Source organism: Dipodomys ordii, unplaced genomic scaffold (genome assembly GCF_000151885.1).
Source record: "Dipodomys ordii isolate 6190 unplaced genomic scaffold, Dord_2.0 Scaffold86, whole genome shotgun sequence".
Classification (NCBI taxonomy): domain Eukaryota; kingdom Metazoa; phylum Chordata; class Mammalia; order Rodentia; family Heteromyidae; genus Dipodomys; species Dipodomys ordii.
This window is the reverse complement of record NW_012267302.1, coordinates 7,095,495-7,114,052: the sequence shown is the minus strand read 5'-3', so window position 1 is coordinate 7,114,052 and position 18,558 is coordinate 7,095,495. Positions and strand designations below refer to the sequence as shown.

Sequence of the window (18,558 nt, the reverse complement as noted above, 5' to 3'; positions counted from 1 at the left end):
TTTTTTTTTTTTTAATGACAGGGCAGGGGGTGGTGGTTTTTAAGAATAAAAGTGAAACACCCAGACCACTCCTCACCATACCCACAAAACAGCTACTTCAACAGAACCTTCTTTTTTTTTTTGTCAATTTATTTAGAAAAAAATTAACATGGGCAAATGAGATAACCTCAGTGTTACAACAGAGTATAGAAATGTCTAGCAATAGTCAAATAATTTGATCTTTAAATACAAAATAACCACATGAACACCTAATATACAGGTTTCATCTGAATACATATTTATTAGATAAATATTAGAGGTCACATCATCTAACTACATACAGCTTTGCAAGACTAGAAACCACAATTAGTTTTCTGACCAGTTGAAGAGATGAAATGATTGCATTGTACAGACAATGTAGACGATGGCGGTTCAGGTGGGAGTCACTTCAGGCTGCACTGGTGGGCGTGTCGATGTGTGGGCGTGTGGATTACCTGTGATCATGATATCAAAAAATTATACAAAGTTATGAATTTGGTTACAATTTTCTTCTGAAATCCCCCGTTTCATTATTTCCATAGCACCCTAAAAATACACAGGTGGCAGAACTAGCACACTGAAGCTCAATAGTACAGGTAGGTAAAAATTAAAAACAAGAACGAAAAAAAAAATACCTTTCCACACAGGGTCAGAGTATATTATACAGCGGAGACAAATGCTAACAGGATCTAGTTTTTTTTTTTTTTCTTTTCCACGCATGATGGAGTTTCAAGCCTTTTTTTTGTGGTTGTTTTGTAAAATAAAAACAATACACATTCCAAGAGAAATGAAAGCATCTGTTGACATGTCTATTTCTCATTTACATATGTACACACACGTCCCTTGAGTCACTGTGGCTGCTCACTGCCCTGTCTGGACAGGTCAGGCCTGAAACCCGTCGGCAGCAAAATATAGCTCTCTGGGCGTTACAGCTGAGGGAAAAGGATTAGAAGTTTCTTCAAAAATAAAACTGCTACAGGGGAACATGATACATGGATAAAGCTTCAAACCAAGAAGATGGGATGATTGCCTATATGGGGCCTTTTCTGCCTGCCTGTTCCCAGCCCATTTTGCGGAGTGGGGACAGACTCATACCAGCGGGTGGGTGGAAGGAGCTGGCAAAGGAAAGTGGCTTACTGAGACCATTTCTTCTTTTGTCGAGGTTCCTTATGGCTCCAGGGTCAGGAAGTTAACTTTCTAGAACTCAGCCCTGCCTCTGCTAACGGACATTGCCTTATTTGTCATGTCTAAGGGATGGCTCTAGCTCTCTCACACTCAAAAAACTATTCTGGACAAGGGCACCCCTCGTGCCCCCAGCTTTCAGGCACGGTGGGCCGGAGCTGGTTGAAAGGGCTCTGGAATGACTTTGGCCCTAGAGGCCTGTTGTGGCAGGGAACTCAGGAAGCCAGCCCAAGATGGCAGGGGGAGGAGGGCCTGGATAGATTTAGCCCCTCTGCACTAGAAAGCTGAGGGTAGGTCTATGAACAAAACTGAGGTACAGTGACAAGAACCAGCAGGGACCCTGGGCCTTTCTAGATGACTGTGATCACAGCAGAAAGCAGAAACTTCTAAGGAAAGGCATCTGTCAGTCTGTCTGAAGCTGAGATTCCAGGTGGTCCAATGCAGTTGTGGCTATGTGCCAGGCCACAGGTACAGGGCAGGTACTGCCGCATACTACTTGGCATAGTCTTGTCCCGATCAGCTGCCACGGTGGGGGAATGGCTCTCAACAGCGGGCTTCCAGATCTACAACCTCCCAGTGTAACCACCCATTCTGTTCCTCCCTCATCTATACAAATAGCCCTGGTTGCTTTTTTTTGTTGTTTGATTTTTTTTTTTCTAAAAAAAGACTCAGTGTCTGTTGTTGAGTCAAGGTATTTTAAAAACACCAGCAAAGGCAATAACCAGGTCATGAAAATGTTGGAATATTATCAAAGACGATACTAAAATATTCACAAAGATATTTACAAAAGCGAGTCTTAAAATAACTGATTTGCATACTGAACAACAGGTGATCTGGATAAAACCTCGACAAAAGGGACAAAGGAAGAAAAAGAGGGGGTGGGGGTGGGGTGGGGACGAGGGCAGCCTTCCTACAAGCAAACCTTGTGCCGTTTCGGTGAGGTGTCTGTAGAGTCAACAGTGGGACCACCTTTCAGGTACAAGCCAAACAGCTCTGGGGAGCACTGACCGCCCGCAGTGGGACGGGGACTTTGATAGCCACCAAGGACACCGACAGTGGATGGGAGGGCAGGGCAGGGCTCAGGGTGGTGGTGGTGGTGGCAGCGGCAGCGGCAGCAGCAGGGAAGGGTGCCAAGAATTTACAGATGGGACCCCAAGTGATAGGACAACCCAGTATCACCATGGCTCAGCCTGGAACAAAGTGGATGTGTGACAAAGCCCCTTGAGGGCCCTAAGCCAGATGGAGTGAAGAGGGAAGACCAGAGGCTGCTTTTGCTGAGCAGGAGTGTGGAGGGGGGATGCTGAGGGGGTGGTCGACAGGCACACACATAGCCCACACGTTGCCTGTGGAGTATCTTGGGGCATGCAGTTGACGGTCTGGGCTGCAGTGTGAGGCAGCCTGAGACACAGATGTGCTGGACTTCCGGTTGGCCAGCTCAGGCCTCTGTCCCAGCTGTCCCTGTCCTGTCTCTCCACCGTGTACCCTGCCACTGGCTGGACACACAAGGATGTGGACCCAGAAGGAAGCCATGTCCCATTGAACAGTCTAGGAGAGGCAGGTGGGGTCAGGAAGAAGAAAACAAGAAGAGTACATGAGGGAAACGGTTTGCTTGTCGTCCAAGTCCAACGTGCCTTTCCTTTGGTGACTTCAGAACTTTCCACGGTCACTTTCACAGTTTAAAAAGCAGAGAGTGGCTTATAGCAAAGTTGTGAGGGGCTGCTCCTGATGGACTTCCAGCTGCCAATTCCTCCGACGGCCCCCAACTGAGAGCACAGTCGTGTTGGGTGGGTGTATACATGTGTGTCCTCTCTCTGGCACATGTTCTTTTTTCTGTCCAAGACTGGGCTCTGATTTCGCAGGCCAGGTCATGGAGCCTCCAATGTGTTGTCCTGGCTCCAGGCTGGCCCTGATCCCCCCTTTCCATCCTTCTCAAGTAGAAATGGGAGATCCTCAGGCTCATCACCTTCTCTTTTCTCTGACAAGTGTTTACACGGCTTCTCGGCGTAGATGGTAGAGACCAGAGCGCATGCCCTCGGCCTGGAGAGATGTTCTCCTTCCTAGATTTGTGCTTTTCTGGGGTGGATGGTGGTGGGTGGGCAATTCTCACTGTGGCCAACTGTCATTGCTCCTCCAAAGGCTTGCTGTCCCCCCACCCCAACCTGGCCTGGAAGTGGGGGTGGTTCTTTCAGGCTCTAGTCACTTGAAGGAGGCTCTGGGCTGGGAAGCAGGGCTACAGTTTAGAAAATGGAAGAACTTGGGGGGGGGGGGAACATTGCATTGGAAGGTCATCTGGAGCCACCTGACGCCACCATGGGCCTGGGCCTCTTGCTGGACCAGGCGCCCCTCAGTGGGGGGTCATCTTCGAGCTCTGGGCGTTCAGGGGGATGCAGCTGCAGCCCTATACAACCTTCCCGGTGTACCTGTCCACCCCCCTGGCCCATGATTCTGGCAAGGGGTGGCCTGACACGGGCACCTGGGAGGGAGGGCAAGTGTGTGGGACAGACAGGGCAGGAGGCAGAGTGGGGAGGGTTGGCCCCCAACAGAGGGTAGCCTTCAGTTGTTCTCAAAGAGAGACAGGAGGTCATCGTTGCTATTGCTCGGAAGGTCGGGGGGATCCAGGTAGGAGAGGAGCTCATCAGGGTTTGTGAGTTCTGGCAGGAGCTGGAAAAGAGGAAGGAAGGAGTCCAGTTGAGGTGTTGGCTGAGAAGTGTCCAGCAAGAGGAATGAGGGGTCCTGCTGGCATGCTTAAATCCCCTCCACCTGCTTCCTGTGGTCCTAGTCCACAGAGGGGAAACTGAGGTGCCAAGTGAGGTCCCACTGGCTGTCTCCCCCCCCCACATCGTCTCAGGCCACTGCACCCCACCTGGGGGGCACAGCCATGCCCATCCCAAATTGAGGGTAGCAGAGCCCTCAGCCCACCAGTGGAGACCAGAGCTGGGCTGACCCTTCTCAGGCTCCAACATCAACTCCAAAAGCAGGGAAGGCCCTATGGCAGGCCATGGCTTCCTGCTGATGGAGTGTTCCTCTGGCCTCTCTGACATGACCAAGTGTGGATCACATGGCCTCCTGGAGAAACGACACTACACAGGTGTTCCTCAAAATGCTGCTTCTGGATCTCTCCCTAGAGCTTGCAGGGAGCCTCTGACTGGCAGAGAGTACTGTCTGTCCCTGAGGCCCACAGTTCGCTGTCCCTTACTGTGACGCTGATGTGGAGTCCTTGTCACACAGGGGAGGGGGGAGAGCACTCCACTGCCCCGGTGAGGGGCGTGGGTGAGCTGGGGGAGAGCCCAAGATGGCTTCACAGTGATTGAGTTCTCACAATACAAGGCCTCTCACACTAGGGAGAAGGTGACAAACAGGGCTGGGAGGCAGAGGACAAGAGTGGCTGACAAGCTTCCTCTGGAAATCCAGCCTCTGGGTATATTGGCCAGCCATAGGCCCTGCATCCCAAGGTAGAGACTTGAGGGCCAAGTGTCCAGTTCCATTCCACACAGTTGCCCTGTCCACCTAACCAGCCCCAATCTTACCAGACTATGAAGACCTCAAGGTGAGCAAACCTTGAAACTCAGCTGCCTGCTCTGACCTACTGCCTCCTGAACATGCCCCGGAACTCATTCTCCTGCCCCCACCCCCACCATCTTGTCACCCCACACAGTGGGGTCTCTTGGAGTGAGTAATGGAGCAAGCGGAAGCAGGGAATGGATAACACGTGGACAAGAAAACTGCAGACAGACAAGACCAGCAGGATGGACAGAAGGGCCTTGCTACTCCAGCCCCTCCCTTGACAAGGGCCAGAGAGGGTACCGCACAGATATAGCAAGCTCAACACGGGGGAAGGGGAAGGGAGAGTGGGAAGAAGGGCAGGGACCCTCCTGTGCTGCCTCCAAAGCCCGGCCCAGAGGGCCACTGCAAGGGCCTGAGTAGGTGGACAGGACTGGGGAACAGGACTGTGGCCAAGGGACTGGGGAGAGGAAGGGGCTGGGGGGGGGGGAGGAGAGAAGAAGGGATCCTCAGTGACACCTCTCTCTGTGGTGGGGCTTCCTGGGGAGGCTGTCTGGGGCCCACCCACCACCCTCCCACCTCTCCCCCCGGGGCCTTGAGCCCTCAACACCCTCCCCTTCTTCTCGGGCAGGTCCCGGTGCCAGGCCTGACCCCAGGCCGAGGTGTGTGGTGACCCCAACTTACATCCAGTGAAGGCTCCGGCATGTCGGATGCTCCCTGTGCTCCGGCCTGACCCTCTAAGGCTGAGGAGGGGTTAAAGGTCAGGTCGCTGTGTGGATGGTTGCTGGGAGCGGCCTGTGGTGGCTGCCGGGGAGGCTGGGAAGGAGGAGGAGGAGGAGCCCCACTGTGATGTAATGGAGGCCCTGACTGGCTGCTGGGGTGTGGTACGTGCAAACCTTGTTGTATGGAGGGATGGGGCTGGTCAGAACTGCCAGCGTGGGGCATCTGTGGAGGAGGAGAGAGCAGGAGAGAAGAGAGGTGAGGTGAACGGAGGTACAGCCACGAGATGCCTGGAGAAAATGAAAACCAAACAAACCAGGGAAGTAACAAACCCCCAAACAAATAAGAATATCCTCCCCCCGCCACACTGCGCATCAGGGAGGTTTGTGGAAAGGAAGGGTGGGGAGGGGGCCACACAGGCTGCACAGAGCCCAGGAGGGCTTCGACACGGGCACAGACTTTCCAGCACCTTCCCAGTCGACACTGTCACCACAACGCACCACAGTGAGGGCAAAATGGAGAAGCAAAATGGGCATGTATCTGGGGAGGAGGAGGCAGGAAGGCCTGCTAGCGGCGTGGTGATGCAGGCCTTTTACAGGGCCAGGGCAGCAGAGAGCGGACGCAGACACACAGCACGGGCAAGGCGTGCAGCTTGGGATGGGGACTGCCCCCCAAGTGAGCCCTACTTCCGAGGCAAGGCTTGGGCAGGCAGATGGGGAGCCTCCTGAGAGCCTGTGACTCAGTAGGCCCAGCCTGGTCTCTCTTCCTGGTCACCACTTAGTCAACAACAGGCCTCGGGCTGGATGGTGCCTGGATCTTCAAGGAGGGGGTGCTGCTCATGATTCCCAAAGGAAGGGGGGCCCTGCTGGGGCTGGAGTTCCTGGTGGTTCACAGATCAGCTGGACAAGTTCACACTCTTCAATTTGTAAATTCAAAACCCAAGATGCCACCTGGGCACCAGCGGCTCACCCCTGTAACCCTAGCTGCTCAGGAGGCTGAGATCGGAGGTTCTCTGCTTGAAGGTAGCCCAGGCAAGAAAGTCTGTGAGACTCTTATCTCCAATTAACCGGCACTTGCCTTGAACACGCCAAGAGAGCCGGGTGCCGGTGGCTCAAGCCTGTAATCCTAGCTACTCAGGAGGCTGAGATCTCAAGATCACGGTTCAAAACCAGCCTTGGGCAGGAAAATTCGTGAGACTTTTATCTCCAGTAAACTACTAAAAAGCTGGAAATAGAAAATAACTCAAGTGGTAGAACACTAGCCTTGAGCAAAAGAAGCTCAGGGACAGAGCCCTGGCTGAGTTCAAGCCCCAGTACTAGCAATAGCAACAACCCCCCTCAAAACACAAAAAATCAAAACCAAAACAAACAAAAACAAAGCAAGTTGCCTGTGGACATGTAAGCAAAGTATGGGTTGATGTAATTATGCCCCTGCTGTTTATTGTCACATACAGGCCACGTGGAAGCCTTTACTCTGGGGGGGCTTTCTGTCCCACATCCATACTGCCCCTCAGAACTGGCTGCCTGGGATCAAGTATTTCCCTGGTCCTCTGTCCCTTTTCCTGGGCCACACAGAACACATCTCCATATTCTTCCAAGTGGCCTCCACGCTATCCTGGCCCTCCCAGAACCTTGTTTTTCTTATTACTCCCCAGGTCTTGGGTAGGCTGGCCTCTGACTGTAGTCCAAGGGGCTCCTTCTTCTTGGGATACAGTCCCCACCCCAGTAGGACATGAGGTGGCATGGTGCTGTTTCAGTCCAGGTCCTGCAAACTGGGGATGATTACATGACCATAGGGTTAGGACCCCATGTAGATATGAGATCAGGCTGGAGGGACAGCTACTCTCTCTGTCTAAAAAGCTGGCTGGAGACTCCTGCTCATGTCTGTGGACACTCTGGCTACCTCAACCCATACCACAGTACCCATTCTGGGGAAGCAGAGAGGAGCTTCACATTCCCGGAGGCAGCTCAGCTCAGGACAGACAGTCCCTTACATCTTCAGACACAGCTCTGCCCCTTGACCAAGGCATGGGCTGAACACGTCAAGATCTGGAGGAGGCAGGTGGTGCTCCCTGAGCCCAGCTGCCCCACCTCCTGTTGCTGCTCTCCACACGTCGCCTGGCATAGCAGAATCCCTGGACACATTGGCACCTGGCTGGAGACGCTCAGCCAGATCTGGGTGTGCATGGGAATGCTCAGCAGGGTCACAAGTGTTTTGCGTACGTTTGGATTTGATGTGGGACATCTTCCCTGCCCCTCCCCTCCCCCTGAAAAGCACATCTAGAGCTCAGGGTCTTGCCTTCTGTGAGCAGTCGAAAAATCAGAAAAGACAGAGTCTACCTAGGGAGTAACCCAGGCTAAGGCCCCCCTGCACAGAGCCCTTGTGGTAGGGGCTAATAGAACACAAGACAAAGCCTGGCTGGTAAGACAAAGTACTTGGCCTGCCCACCAACATTTTTCCAGAAGGTCTGAGGAGGAAAGGAAGTCTCTGGAAGCTCACGGTGTAGAAAGTTAATGTTTGCTGTTGCTGAGACTCAGAGGTATTTGGCCCTTTCCTTCAGAGTACAAAATGGAAGGTGAGAGGGTTGCAGTATGACTGTATGTGTGTGTGAGGGGGTGAATACTGGGGTTTGAACTCGTATGTGTGTGTGTGTGGGGTGAATACTGGGGTTTGAACTCGTATGTGTGTGTGTGTGGGGGTGAATACTGGGGTTTGAACTCGTATGTGTGTGTGGGGGGGTGAATACTGGGGTTTGAACTCGTGGCCTCATGCTCTCTCCACTCAAGGCTCATGCTCTACCACTTGATCCATAGTTTCACTTTGGACTTTCTGGAGATAAGTCTCATGGACTGTTCTGCCGGGGCTAGCTTCAAACTAGGATGCTCAGATCTCAGCTTCCTGAGTGCTTAAGATTACAGGCGTGAGGGGCAGGGAAGGTGGCTCAGTGGTAGAGTGCTTGCCTTGCATGCATGAGGCCCTGGGTTCGATTCCTCAGCACCACAGAAGCAGAAAAAAGCCGGAAGTGGTGCTGAGGCTCAAGTGGTAGAGTGTCCTTCAGCTGAAGGACAATGCCCCGGGGCCCAGAGTTCAGACCCTACAACCGACAAAAAAAGATTACAGGCGTGAGCTACTGGTATCAGGCTGGAGTGATTTTTCTGATATAGGTCCCCAACCCTGCTGGAAAGACCTTATCAGCTGATCCTTCTCAAGATGACTGAGGTCTCAGACAGGTCCTTCAGTCCTTGGTTTCCCCTTAAGCCTCATATGTTTTTCCTCCATCCAGGCCCTTCAAGGGCACAGGCCTTGTATATTTTGTTCACACCTGGCAAAAGCCTGACCCAAGAGCATGCATGGTTCAAGAAACCTTGTTACAGTGGAACCACCCAGCATTTACTAGACAGGACTCTGGAGGATGGCTAGGCCTCCTACCACTGCTGCGAAGCCATGGCAGGGGAAGGCCAGCACAGGACCCCATGCTCCAAGGCGCATCCTAGCAACACCAGGATGAGAGCACACTCCCAGCTGCTGCTTGTACTGCCTAGCACTTGCTTTTGAAGGAGGTGGTGATGCCCCAACGATTTATATCCTTGAGGGAACAAGTGCCTGGGTGTAGGACAAACTTCTAGATGGCTGGAATCATGGGGGTGTGTGTGTGTGTGTGTAGGACAAACTTCTAGATGGCTGGAATCATGGGTGTGTGTGTGTGTGTGTAGGACAAACTTCTAGATGGCTGGAATCGTGTGTGTGTGTGTGTGTGTGTGCGTGCATGCGTGCGTGCGCGCGCGCTCATGCACGCACTTGCTGGGCCAGAAGTGGTCTCCATAGACTGCAGAGTCGGTTCATGGATGATAGAGACTCTGCAGTCTACGGAGACCGCTTCTGGGTTCATGGATGATGGCCCATTTCACTGCCTTATTTCCTTCTAAGCCAACATCCCATTCTTAGGGGTCCCCCTTTGCCTGAGAATCAAACTTATCCCCATGAGAAAAGTCCCAAGGGAGAGCCTCTGCCCCATCAGTACCAGACAGAGACCCAGACAGTGAGAAAGCTGGGTTGCCCAAAGGAGGTACTCACAGTTTCTTGCATGGGGTGACTGAGGGGTTTCTCCAGGGCGGCCATGTTGTTGGGCATGTCCGGGGGGTGGGAGAGCTGGGGGGGACCATGCATGAAGTCGTTCATGGATGTCCCACCGGGGTTCCCGTGGGGAAAGTCAAAATTGCCATGGCCCTGGTAGTTGTTGCCTAGGGAGGGAGGGAGATGGGGGATGAGATGAGGTTTGTCGCCCACAGGGAAGGTGCTGCCCTCAAGGATTAGACCACAGAAAGGCAAAAGCTATCTTCTGTTCTTCCTGGGAGGCTGGCAAGGCACCTGTACCCTCAGGCCAGCTCCCGTAGGTCAGGGAGGGCATACCTCTTAGAGGCAGCCTGTAAGAGCAGCTGCTGAGCTAGTCCTGCCCATGGCTGCATCATGTAACAGAGAGATGCAGGCCCCGAGACTCTTTTGTAAGCGTTCCCAGGCTCAGGAGAGTTCAGATGAAGGGGGTTCAGCAAGCCACTGCATCCCATACCACGTGGCAATGAAGCTCAGAGGGTCAGCTTGCTGAAATGCTGTGGGAATCTGGCTAGATGGACTAGTATTTCTGGACCATGAATAAACCTAGGAGCCCTGGAGACCTACAATCACAGACCCTGACTGGGCAGCTGCCACCCTCTGCGTTGGAGGGTGGAGTATTTTCTAAACAGCCAAATGGCATCAAGGTGAGAGCCAGTGAGGGTGACCCAGCCTCTGCTGGGGCTCCCAGTGCCTGAACTTCTTCCAGGAGAGTTGAAGGGATGGGACAAAGACGGACATCACAGAAACCCTCAGGAGTGCGCAGGAGAGATAGCAGGTGTAGAACCCAGCTCTGAAGCCCACTGTCCCTCAAGTTCAGTCAGTTTTGGGGTGTGCCACCTCTGCTTCTTCCCCTCCTCCTCCTGCACCTGCCACCATCAGCACAGACATCAGGCACCCCTCAGTGTTGAGCTGACCTCCTCCTCTCCTCCCTCCCTCCTGCCCTCTCCTGTTCAGCGTCACATACCTTGGTTGCTGTAGTCATTGGAGTTGGTGCCGCTGGGGGGAGGCGGGAGTGGATAGGGGGACGGGCCAGGGCCCAGGGCAGCAATCATCTCCATGACGTTGGGCATAATCATCTGGCTAGGGCTCATGGTCTTGAACCGTTTGGAGGGGATGCCATCGGGGTCATCCTTAATGTGCAGGTCGGACTTGATGGGCACCGGCCGCCAGCTGCAGGTGGGGTCGATGGTAACTTCTTCGAACTCGGAGCTGGGGGGTTAACGGAGGCAGAGCTGAGGCTCTGGGTTGCCTGCCTTTGCAGACAAGGTCCATAGCTGAGAACCTCTAGCCCTTTTCATTACTGTGCACAGGAGTCTGGTGAGGCCCTTTATCTCTGAGTGAGATGGGGAAACTGAGGCTAGGAGAAGCAGGTGGTTGGGCTTTTAGGTAGCTGGCCACAAGACCTCTCTTCCAGGAGCTGCAATGAAGCACTGTCGGTTTCCTGCTCTGGTTGAGCTCTATTGGCTTCAGTGTTCATTTACCCCCAGGTCCACAAACTTCCAAGGTTGCAAAGAAGTGGGGGAAGGGTTGGGGGGGGGGGAGGTCAATGATCTGCTGGCCTGGCCAAGGAAGTGATCAGGGCTGTCTTCACACCACTCTATTCTCTATCCCAGGCCACACACCCCACCAGCGGGGGCCCCACTTACTGTTGGATGGCATTAAGGATCCCCCACATGTACTGATCCACCTCCAGGCCCTCGAGCAGAGCAGTTTTACTGGAAGGAAAGAGCAGGGTTAGATGGTTCTGGGGCACAGCCCACCCCTCCCTGCTGCTGCTGGTACTGTAGCAGCACAGAGACGGCACTCTGTGACCATGCGACACACACGGGAGCCCAGGGATGGAGCTCCTCTGTGGAGTTTGGGTTCAGTTCACAACAGGGAGGAGGTGGCTGGAGCCCCAGGGGGAGGCTAGGGGGAGGGCCTCCTTCTCTCTGTGGCCTGGCTGGGGTGGGTGTCACTCACTTGCATACAGGACACCTCCAGGTTCCTCTCTCACAGTTCAGCTGCAGGTACGACTCCAGGTCAAAGCACTGCAGAGGCCAGACAGAGACAGTCAAGACAGACAGACAGGTGAGACTACACCCTGGGAACTCTTAGGACGAGGTCCCTATTAGGGGAGGAGGCAGGATGACATGGTAAACCAGTTGTGCACACTCCCTGCCCACCCCAGCCCATCCCTCTCTCCAGCACTTTGTGCAACACAGGACTCCCTTCCTACATCCTTTGGGAAGTTATCTCGGTCCTCCTTCCACCCCAGCTGACTCAGTGTTTTTACCTCCTGAGGCCAAGAGCAACCCAAGGACCCAGGACAAAATGGATCAAGTTCCTCACTCCATGCTAGATAGTGAAAGTGACCACGCTGTTGGGTCCACACATTCTCTCAGAGGAAGGGAACCCCACTTCTCATTCAGCCCTTAAAGAGGAGCCGTGATGGCAAGGCGGGGTGGTGTGGGGGACAGGAGGGTTCATACACTGTTTGTGCTGACTCCCGGGTTTTGGCAGGAGTGATTTCTAGCCTCCCTCTTCTGCCTCTCTCCCAGCCTGGGCTGCCCAGTGTTCAGAGCCAGCCTGGATGGTGACACTCATCCACCTGCTCATTCGACACAGGTATGCCTGCCTGCCCTCTGATTCCCCAACCTGCTGGCTTCTGACATCTGCCCAAATAAGCACATGTCTAAGCTGTATTTCTGGGATGGGAAGGGAAGGTGTCAAGTCACGCTGATGACCAGACCCGGGCCCCGTTGGTGCCTCTGCCCGTCTCTTGCCATCCCTGCCGCACGGCAGGTGGCTCACCTTCGAGATGTGCCTCCTAGAAATGCTCACCTGGACATGCTTGCAGTCATGGCCTCGTGCGGGCAGCTGGATGCGCCGGAACGTGATGGGACACTTGAGGGACACCTTGATGGCTGTCTGCTCCACTCCATCCTCCCCGTTGAGGGTTGTGTTGCCCGAGGAGGCGGCCACACTGCTGAAATTCCTCTTGACTGTAGGGCAGAAGAAACAGGTGGGTGAGGTGAGAGGCTGGGGGTGAGGGAGGGGGGGGGGAAGAATCCTGCTGAAGGGACAAACCATGAAATATTTCTGAACATGCTCTAGTGTGTGCCACTGGTACAACTTAATTCCTCAGACCCCGCTGCCCTGAACTCGAACAGGAACTTCACGTGTGACACGTGGCCAGAAGAAGAGGGATGAGGCATTTTCCTGATCTCTGCAGAACAGGCCCCACCTTTGTGAAGCATGGGAGGGGGTGGGTGGATTTCTGCAAAGCTCACAGAAACTCAATCTGGCACTTGTCAGATTTACTGGATCAGCAAAAAGCTCCCTTCGGGCCCAGCCTCACACTCTCCCCCCCCCCCAACCTCTGACTGACTCACTTTTTGTGATGCAGTGCTCAGCTGGGAGCAGGCGCTTCTTGAGGAGACCCTGTAGCACAGAGCGCACGGAGGGTCGGTGCACCAGCTGCAGCACGAAGAGGTGGGACTGTAGAGATGAGCAGAGAGCATGCTTAGTTCCCACCTTGGTCCTCCCTCAACCACCCCATCTTCAGCTTCTATAGTCCAGGTGACCCCAGAAGCCAAAAGTGTCTCTGCTCTAGGCCAACAAGGTAGACTTTGACTCTGAAATGTCTCCTGGAGAAGGTTATGGAACATAAGGTATCAGGATGGGAGCTGAGCTGGCCTCCTAACCTCTCCCATCACTGTTCCCTTCATGGGTCTTTAGGTCTCCTGGTCAGAGTGCTCTTCTTCCCTGTCCTCCCTCCTCTGGGAAGCCCTCCCAGACCGCACTCTCCCATCTCCCTGACCAGGCTCCTCATGCTCCTAGTTAAACAGCATTCTTAGTAATGAGACACACATCCATTTCTGCAGCCTCAGAGCCTCTCTGCTTGCTAGGCTGAGGCCAGAGCATGTTCTTCTGGGTCCTCCAGAAAGGCCAGCAGAGCAGCAGCCAGTTTACCTCCACATAAGTTACCCAGGTAAGCCCTGTGTCATCCCTGACCTCCAGGGACAGGATAGCTGAAGCATGGTCCCAGATCCCTCTCCCTCTCTCCCTCCCTCTCTCTTTCTCACTCTCAACACACAGGCATATACCACCTCTAGACAAAAAAAGTCTAGGTGAAGAAGGAAGAGGTTTAATCCCCAGTTAGTGGAGATGGGTTTGGAGAAAAAGGTGGTTGGACTGTGAAAATTCCATGCATACACAGTTTTGAGGGACACAGAACTTCACCAATGGAAGATGAGAGTGGGTGCCCCGGGGGAGAGGCCAAGGAAGGAAGTAGAGAGACACAGAGGCTGTATGGGGGTGGAAGGGGAAAAGTCTGAGGCCTTTGACTGGTATGGAGCTAGGGTGCTGTCCCCAGGCCTGGTCCCGGCTGGATCGGGACCCTACTGCCCACCACACTCACACAGCAGCAGGCGGTCACGGTGATCTGGATGGTGTTACGGCCCGGCTGGCAGACGTGCTTGAGGTGTAGCGGCTTATGTGAGGTCTTATTGTCGCCACGCTCGATGGTGAGGGGAGTGGCGTTGACGCTGACCTGCACGGAGGCCGGCCAGTTGGTGTTCATCTGCCGGTCCTCATGGTGGTAGCACTTGAACTGTAGCTCTAAGTCGGACCTAGAGTCGGGGTGGGGTGGAGTGGGGTGGGTTCAGCTTGACTCTGTGAGCCCCACCATGCCCTGCTCAAAATGCATGATCAGCCCTGAGTTCCTGGGGACCCCAATCCTGGCCACTGTCCTTTCCCCCTGCTCTCTCAACCTAGAGATGTCATTTTTCCCACATCTCATTATCTAATGAAAACCTACCCCCAAACTCCGAGTTCCCATCATCTTCACACACCTGCTGCACTCCTACTATGACCTTCCTGGCCATCTCCCATTTTCCCAGGACAGACAGAAGGACAAAAAGACAGATGCTATGTGACAAGACTAGCTAAGAGACTAAACCCATCTTTAGGTCCATGGAACCAGCCCTTCCAGGCCAGGGCACCTCGAAGGAAGGGGTATGGTGGTACATGCACCCTTAGCTTAGGTCCACTCATGTATCAGACATCCTTCTGAGCATCCGAGCTCTGGAGTCCTGAAGGCCTGTGGCCACTTGGAGCAGTCTAGGGAAGCTGTGTTGGTCTGAGTGTGTGTGTGTAGGAAGGAGGCGTGGCTTGTCCAGAGCAGAGCCCACCTCCTGCCTTCAGGATGCTCACTGGTGGCTAGTCCTAGGCACCAGGGGACAATGTGAGTGAGCTCTTCCCAAGGACGAAGGACCCAGATGAAGACACCTCAGGTTGGTTATGAACTTGAGAAGCCCCAGGCCCAAATCTCAGCTCTGCCTCTTGCTGGCTGTGTGAACTCATGAATGCTCTTCTCCAGCGTCTGTTTCCTCATTTGTCAAAGGAAGTGGCACAGCCTGCTTTCAAGATCACAGCGAGCTACAAACCCAGGAGCTGGCCTGGCCCTCCAGACGTTGACCTCAAGCCTGTTCTTAGGAGGAGGGCCAGCCCTGCTTGGTAGTCAGGCCCCTGCTGTCTGTAGTGGTTGCTGAGCCTGCCCCGCCCTTCCTGCTGCCCTTCTTATCTGTGGCTCTGGCCACAGGAGTCCTGGTCCAATTTTTGACTGTTTCCTCTCGCCAGCCCTTATGCGGCTGGTTCCCGCCCTGTGCCTGTGGGTGCCACGGGACATCCCTAGGGACTTGCGCAGAACAGGGCCCACACAGTGATGCTGGACAGGTGAGGGAAACCACCACTTGTGCAGGGCCACACCGTAAGAATGCTCACCTCCACATCAGCGTCTGGTGGACCGTGGGCCGCAGGTGGAACACGTGGTTGCTGACGGCCAGGTTGTGCTCCAAGCGGAAGGGCTCCAGCACCACACCATCCCTCACGGGGAATGTGAGCCGCAGCTCATCATTGTGGTTGGCTGGAGGAGGCAGAGTTGGGGGTGGACACAGGGCTGATGAGTCACAGGCCCCCCAACCACAACAGGACCTCCCTTGCCCACCTGACACGCCACCCCCAGGCATACTGAAGGAACCCAGATGCAAGCCAGAGCCACAGACATCCTGTTGTGCCCACATTCGCCAGGGAAGCCTTGGTTTTGTGAAGCCTGCCTGACCATGAATCCCTCAGCTTCTCCTTTTTGTTGTCTTGTTTTGGAAGGCTCAGGTGCCGCCCTGCTGGCCTTTCCCAGCTTCCAGCCCCCACCGCATCCCTGTAACTTCGATCTGACGACCGAGGTTTGAAACAGCTGAGCAAGAAACTTTGAGACCTGTGTCTCCAATTAACCAGTAAATAATCCAGAAGTGGAGCCATGGCTCAAGTAATAATTCCAGGCTTGAGCAAAAAAAGCAAAGGGATAGCCCTCCAGGCCCTGAGCATAAGCCCTAACACACGGGCACACATGTACACACACTCTCTCTTTTTCACCCTCTCCCTTCTTGCCCCCCCCCTCCCCCAGTGGACTTTTTCTATGCAGTGCTTTTGTGCCACTGCACGGCCCTGCACAGGTAGTCCCCAGACCCTTTGTTCCTGGCCCACTGCGGCTCCTAGCTGGAGCTGAAGCGAACACAATGTGTGGGGCTCTCACCTGGGGGTGGCGGCAGAGCGCTCATATTTGGCTTGATGTCAGGTGGGAAAGGTGGTTTGACATCTTGGCTGGGGGACAGGTAGGGAGGGATGCTGCTCCCAGGGGTCATGGGGGGCGTGGGGTTGCCTGGAACAGGTGAGTGGGGGTAATTTGCCACAGGAACCGGCCTGGGAGGCTAGAGGAAAGAGAAACCACAGATGGGTTGTGGGACACAAGCATGGCAGGGAGTCGTGGCTGTGAACTTTCACCCCACCTGCTCCTAGGTCCTACCTAGGGCTATCCCCAGGAATGGAACCTCCCCAAGGAAATCCTTCTCTCCCGCTGGCCCCTGATCCCTTTGAAAGATAAATGACTATCCACCCTTCATCCAGTCTCAAGCCACTGAGCTTCTTCAAGATCAGGTGGACACAGATTTCCACACCCACTAGAGGAAGGAGCACATTGGTGTTCAGGGTAGGAGGAACTTGTCCAACCTGGGAGGGGAGGAGAGTGGGAACCAGTCTGGCAGCTGGCAGCCTCCCACACATCGTGACTCTAAGCCACTTCCCCTTGGGGCCTTTGGTCAACGTTTCCTCTCTCTCCATCCCGGCTTTGCTTTCTCTAGGGCTTTGTTTTTAGTCAATCATCAGAGCTGAAGACTTTCTATGCTGGGCATCTCTGGACCCAGATGATGAGAAAGTACACTTCCCCCCTACACATTCCCATGAACTCCAAGAGGCTGGTACCACAAAAGGTGGAATTTCTGAGGCTTACAGTGGTACCTACCCTACTGACATTCCCTTGGCTGTAGTTGCTGTAGCTGCTCCCCGAGAAGGCATTGTTCTGTCCATTAAACTGTTCTGGCTGTTGAAAAAAAGATATGCAACTTGGTGAGTGGAGGGCAGGAGAAGCACCCCCTCCTCAATTCTCCCGAGACTAGAATCTGAGGAGGGGACTTCTGGGCCAGGGAGAGCCATCCAGAGTGGGCTTGAGTCTATCCATACTTATTTACTTAGTAAACGCATCCATAAAAATAGCAACACCTGCTGAGTGCTGGTGGCTCACGCCTGTAATGCCAGCTACTCCGGAGGCTGAGATCGGGGGATTGTGGTTCAACGGCAGCCTGGGCAGGAAAGTCCCGGTGAGATTCTTATCTCCAATTCACCACTCAAAACCTTGAAGTGGTGCTGTGGCTCAAAGTGGTATAACGCTAAGCCTTGAGCAAAAGAGTTCAGAGACAGTGCCCAAGCCGAGTTCATGACCTATGACCACCATCACCACCACCAACAAAAAAGGCAACACCTACTAGGCTGAAGTTAGGAGTAAAGATGGCAAAGACAAAAGGCAGGTGGCTACGTCTGCCAGCAGGATTCTTTGGTGAGTCAATATAAAACAGTGCAATGATGCCATCCCTCCCAAGAATGGGTTTCATGGTACTCCAGAAGGAAAAGCCTAGAAGCCTGAAGACACTTATCATGGTATCATTTCAGAGTGAAAAATCATGTTAGACTCTGGTAGCTCACATCTGTAATCCTGGCTACTCAGAAGGCTGAGATCTGAGGATCATGGTTCTAATCCAGCTTGGGCAGATACCCTTATCGCTAATTAGCTAGCAAAATGGAGGTGGAGATGTGGTTCAGTCTAAGCCCTACTATTGGGGAGCATGAGCATGCACATGTGCGTGCTCACACACACAGAAAAGCAAGAGCAAAAATGAGACCAAAAGAGAAAAAAAAACAAGTGAAAAATCAGAAACTCAAATACCCACGAATAAAGGAGGGGAGGGGGGCTAACTAGGGTGGAGTGATCTCTGGCAATAATTAACATACCTAGATTCATGCTGGTTCACGCCTGGAACCCTAGTTACTTAGGAGGCTGAGATCTGAGGAAAATAGCCAGCCTAGGCAGGAAAGTCTACCAAATTACCAATTAATCACCAAAACAAAACCAAAATCAAACAAAAAGAACCCATGGAAGTAGAGCTGTGACTCAGTGAAAAGACTAAGGAGCAGTGCCTAAGCCCCAGCACAAAAATAACAATGACCACAAAAACCTCATCACCCACCCCTGCAAAAAAAAAAGAAAAACCCGAACAGATTCAAGGCTGGCTACAATAACAGTTTGCAATGTGTTGCTGCTTGATCTGCAAGGAGAGAGATCCAGTTTAGAATAAAATGTTAATATATTCAGGGTGTATGCTTAAAAAAAAAAGCATCATAACATCCTCTATTGTTATTTTCTTGCTTGTGCCATAAATCAGGAGAAAGAAAATTGCCAACCAAATCCCATGAGAACAAGAACCAAGAAAAGCCAGTCTTTCTGTCCACATACAATGAACTCCAAGCAGCATGGCACTTCCACAAGAAAACAAGACTGTGGGGCTGGGAAGGTGGCTCAGTGGTAGAGCGCTTGCCTTGCATGCCTGAGGCCCTGGGTTCGATTCCTCAGCACCACATAAGCAAAAAGAAAAA

At 53.4% G+C, this 18,558-nt stretch overlaps 1 protein-coding gene across 5 annotated transcripts in view; it reads right to left on the bottom strand.

The window, feature by feature from the left end:
- Positions 1-254: 254 nt before the first annotated feature.
- The window catches only part of Zmiz1 (zinc finger, MIZ-type containing 1), a 181,657-nt gene continuing 163,353 nt past the window's right edge, over positions 255-18,558 (bottom strand). For 4 of the 5 annotated variants that reach the window (XM_013025649.1, XM_013025653.1, XM_013025650.1 and 1 more), the window contains 12 exons: positions 16,874-16,951; positions 16,109-16,283; positions 15,301-15,442; positions 13,937-14,147; positions 12,909-13,014; positions 12,358-12,518; positions 11,497-11,564; positions 11,181-11,249; positions 10,499-10,743; positions 9,496-9,662; positions 5,386-5,646; positions 255-3,861 (listed from right to left, as the gene is read on the bottom strand). In XM_013025649.1, coding sequence (XP_012881103.1) covers positions 3,754-3,861; positions 5,386-5,646; positions 9,496-9,662; positions 10,499-10,743; positions 11,181-11,249; positions 11,497-11,564; positions 12,358-12,518; positions 12,909-13,014; positions 13,937-14,147; positions 15,301-15,442; positions 16,109-16,283; positions 16,874-16,951 — 1,791 coding nt within the window. In that variant the 3' untranslated portion in view covers positions 255-3,753. The remainder of the gene's footprint in view (positions 3,862-5,385; positions 5,647-9,495; positions 9,663-10,498; positions 10,744-11,180; positions 11,250-11,496; positions 11,565-12,357; positions 12,519-12,908; positions 13,015-13,936; positions 14,148-15,300; positions 15,443-16,108; positions 16,284-16,873; positions 16,952-18,558) is intronic. The other variant, XM_013025654.1, reaches the window with a different exon arrangement.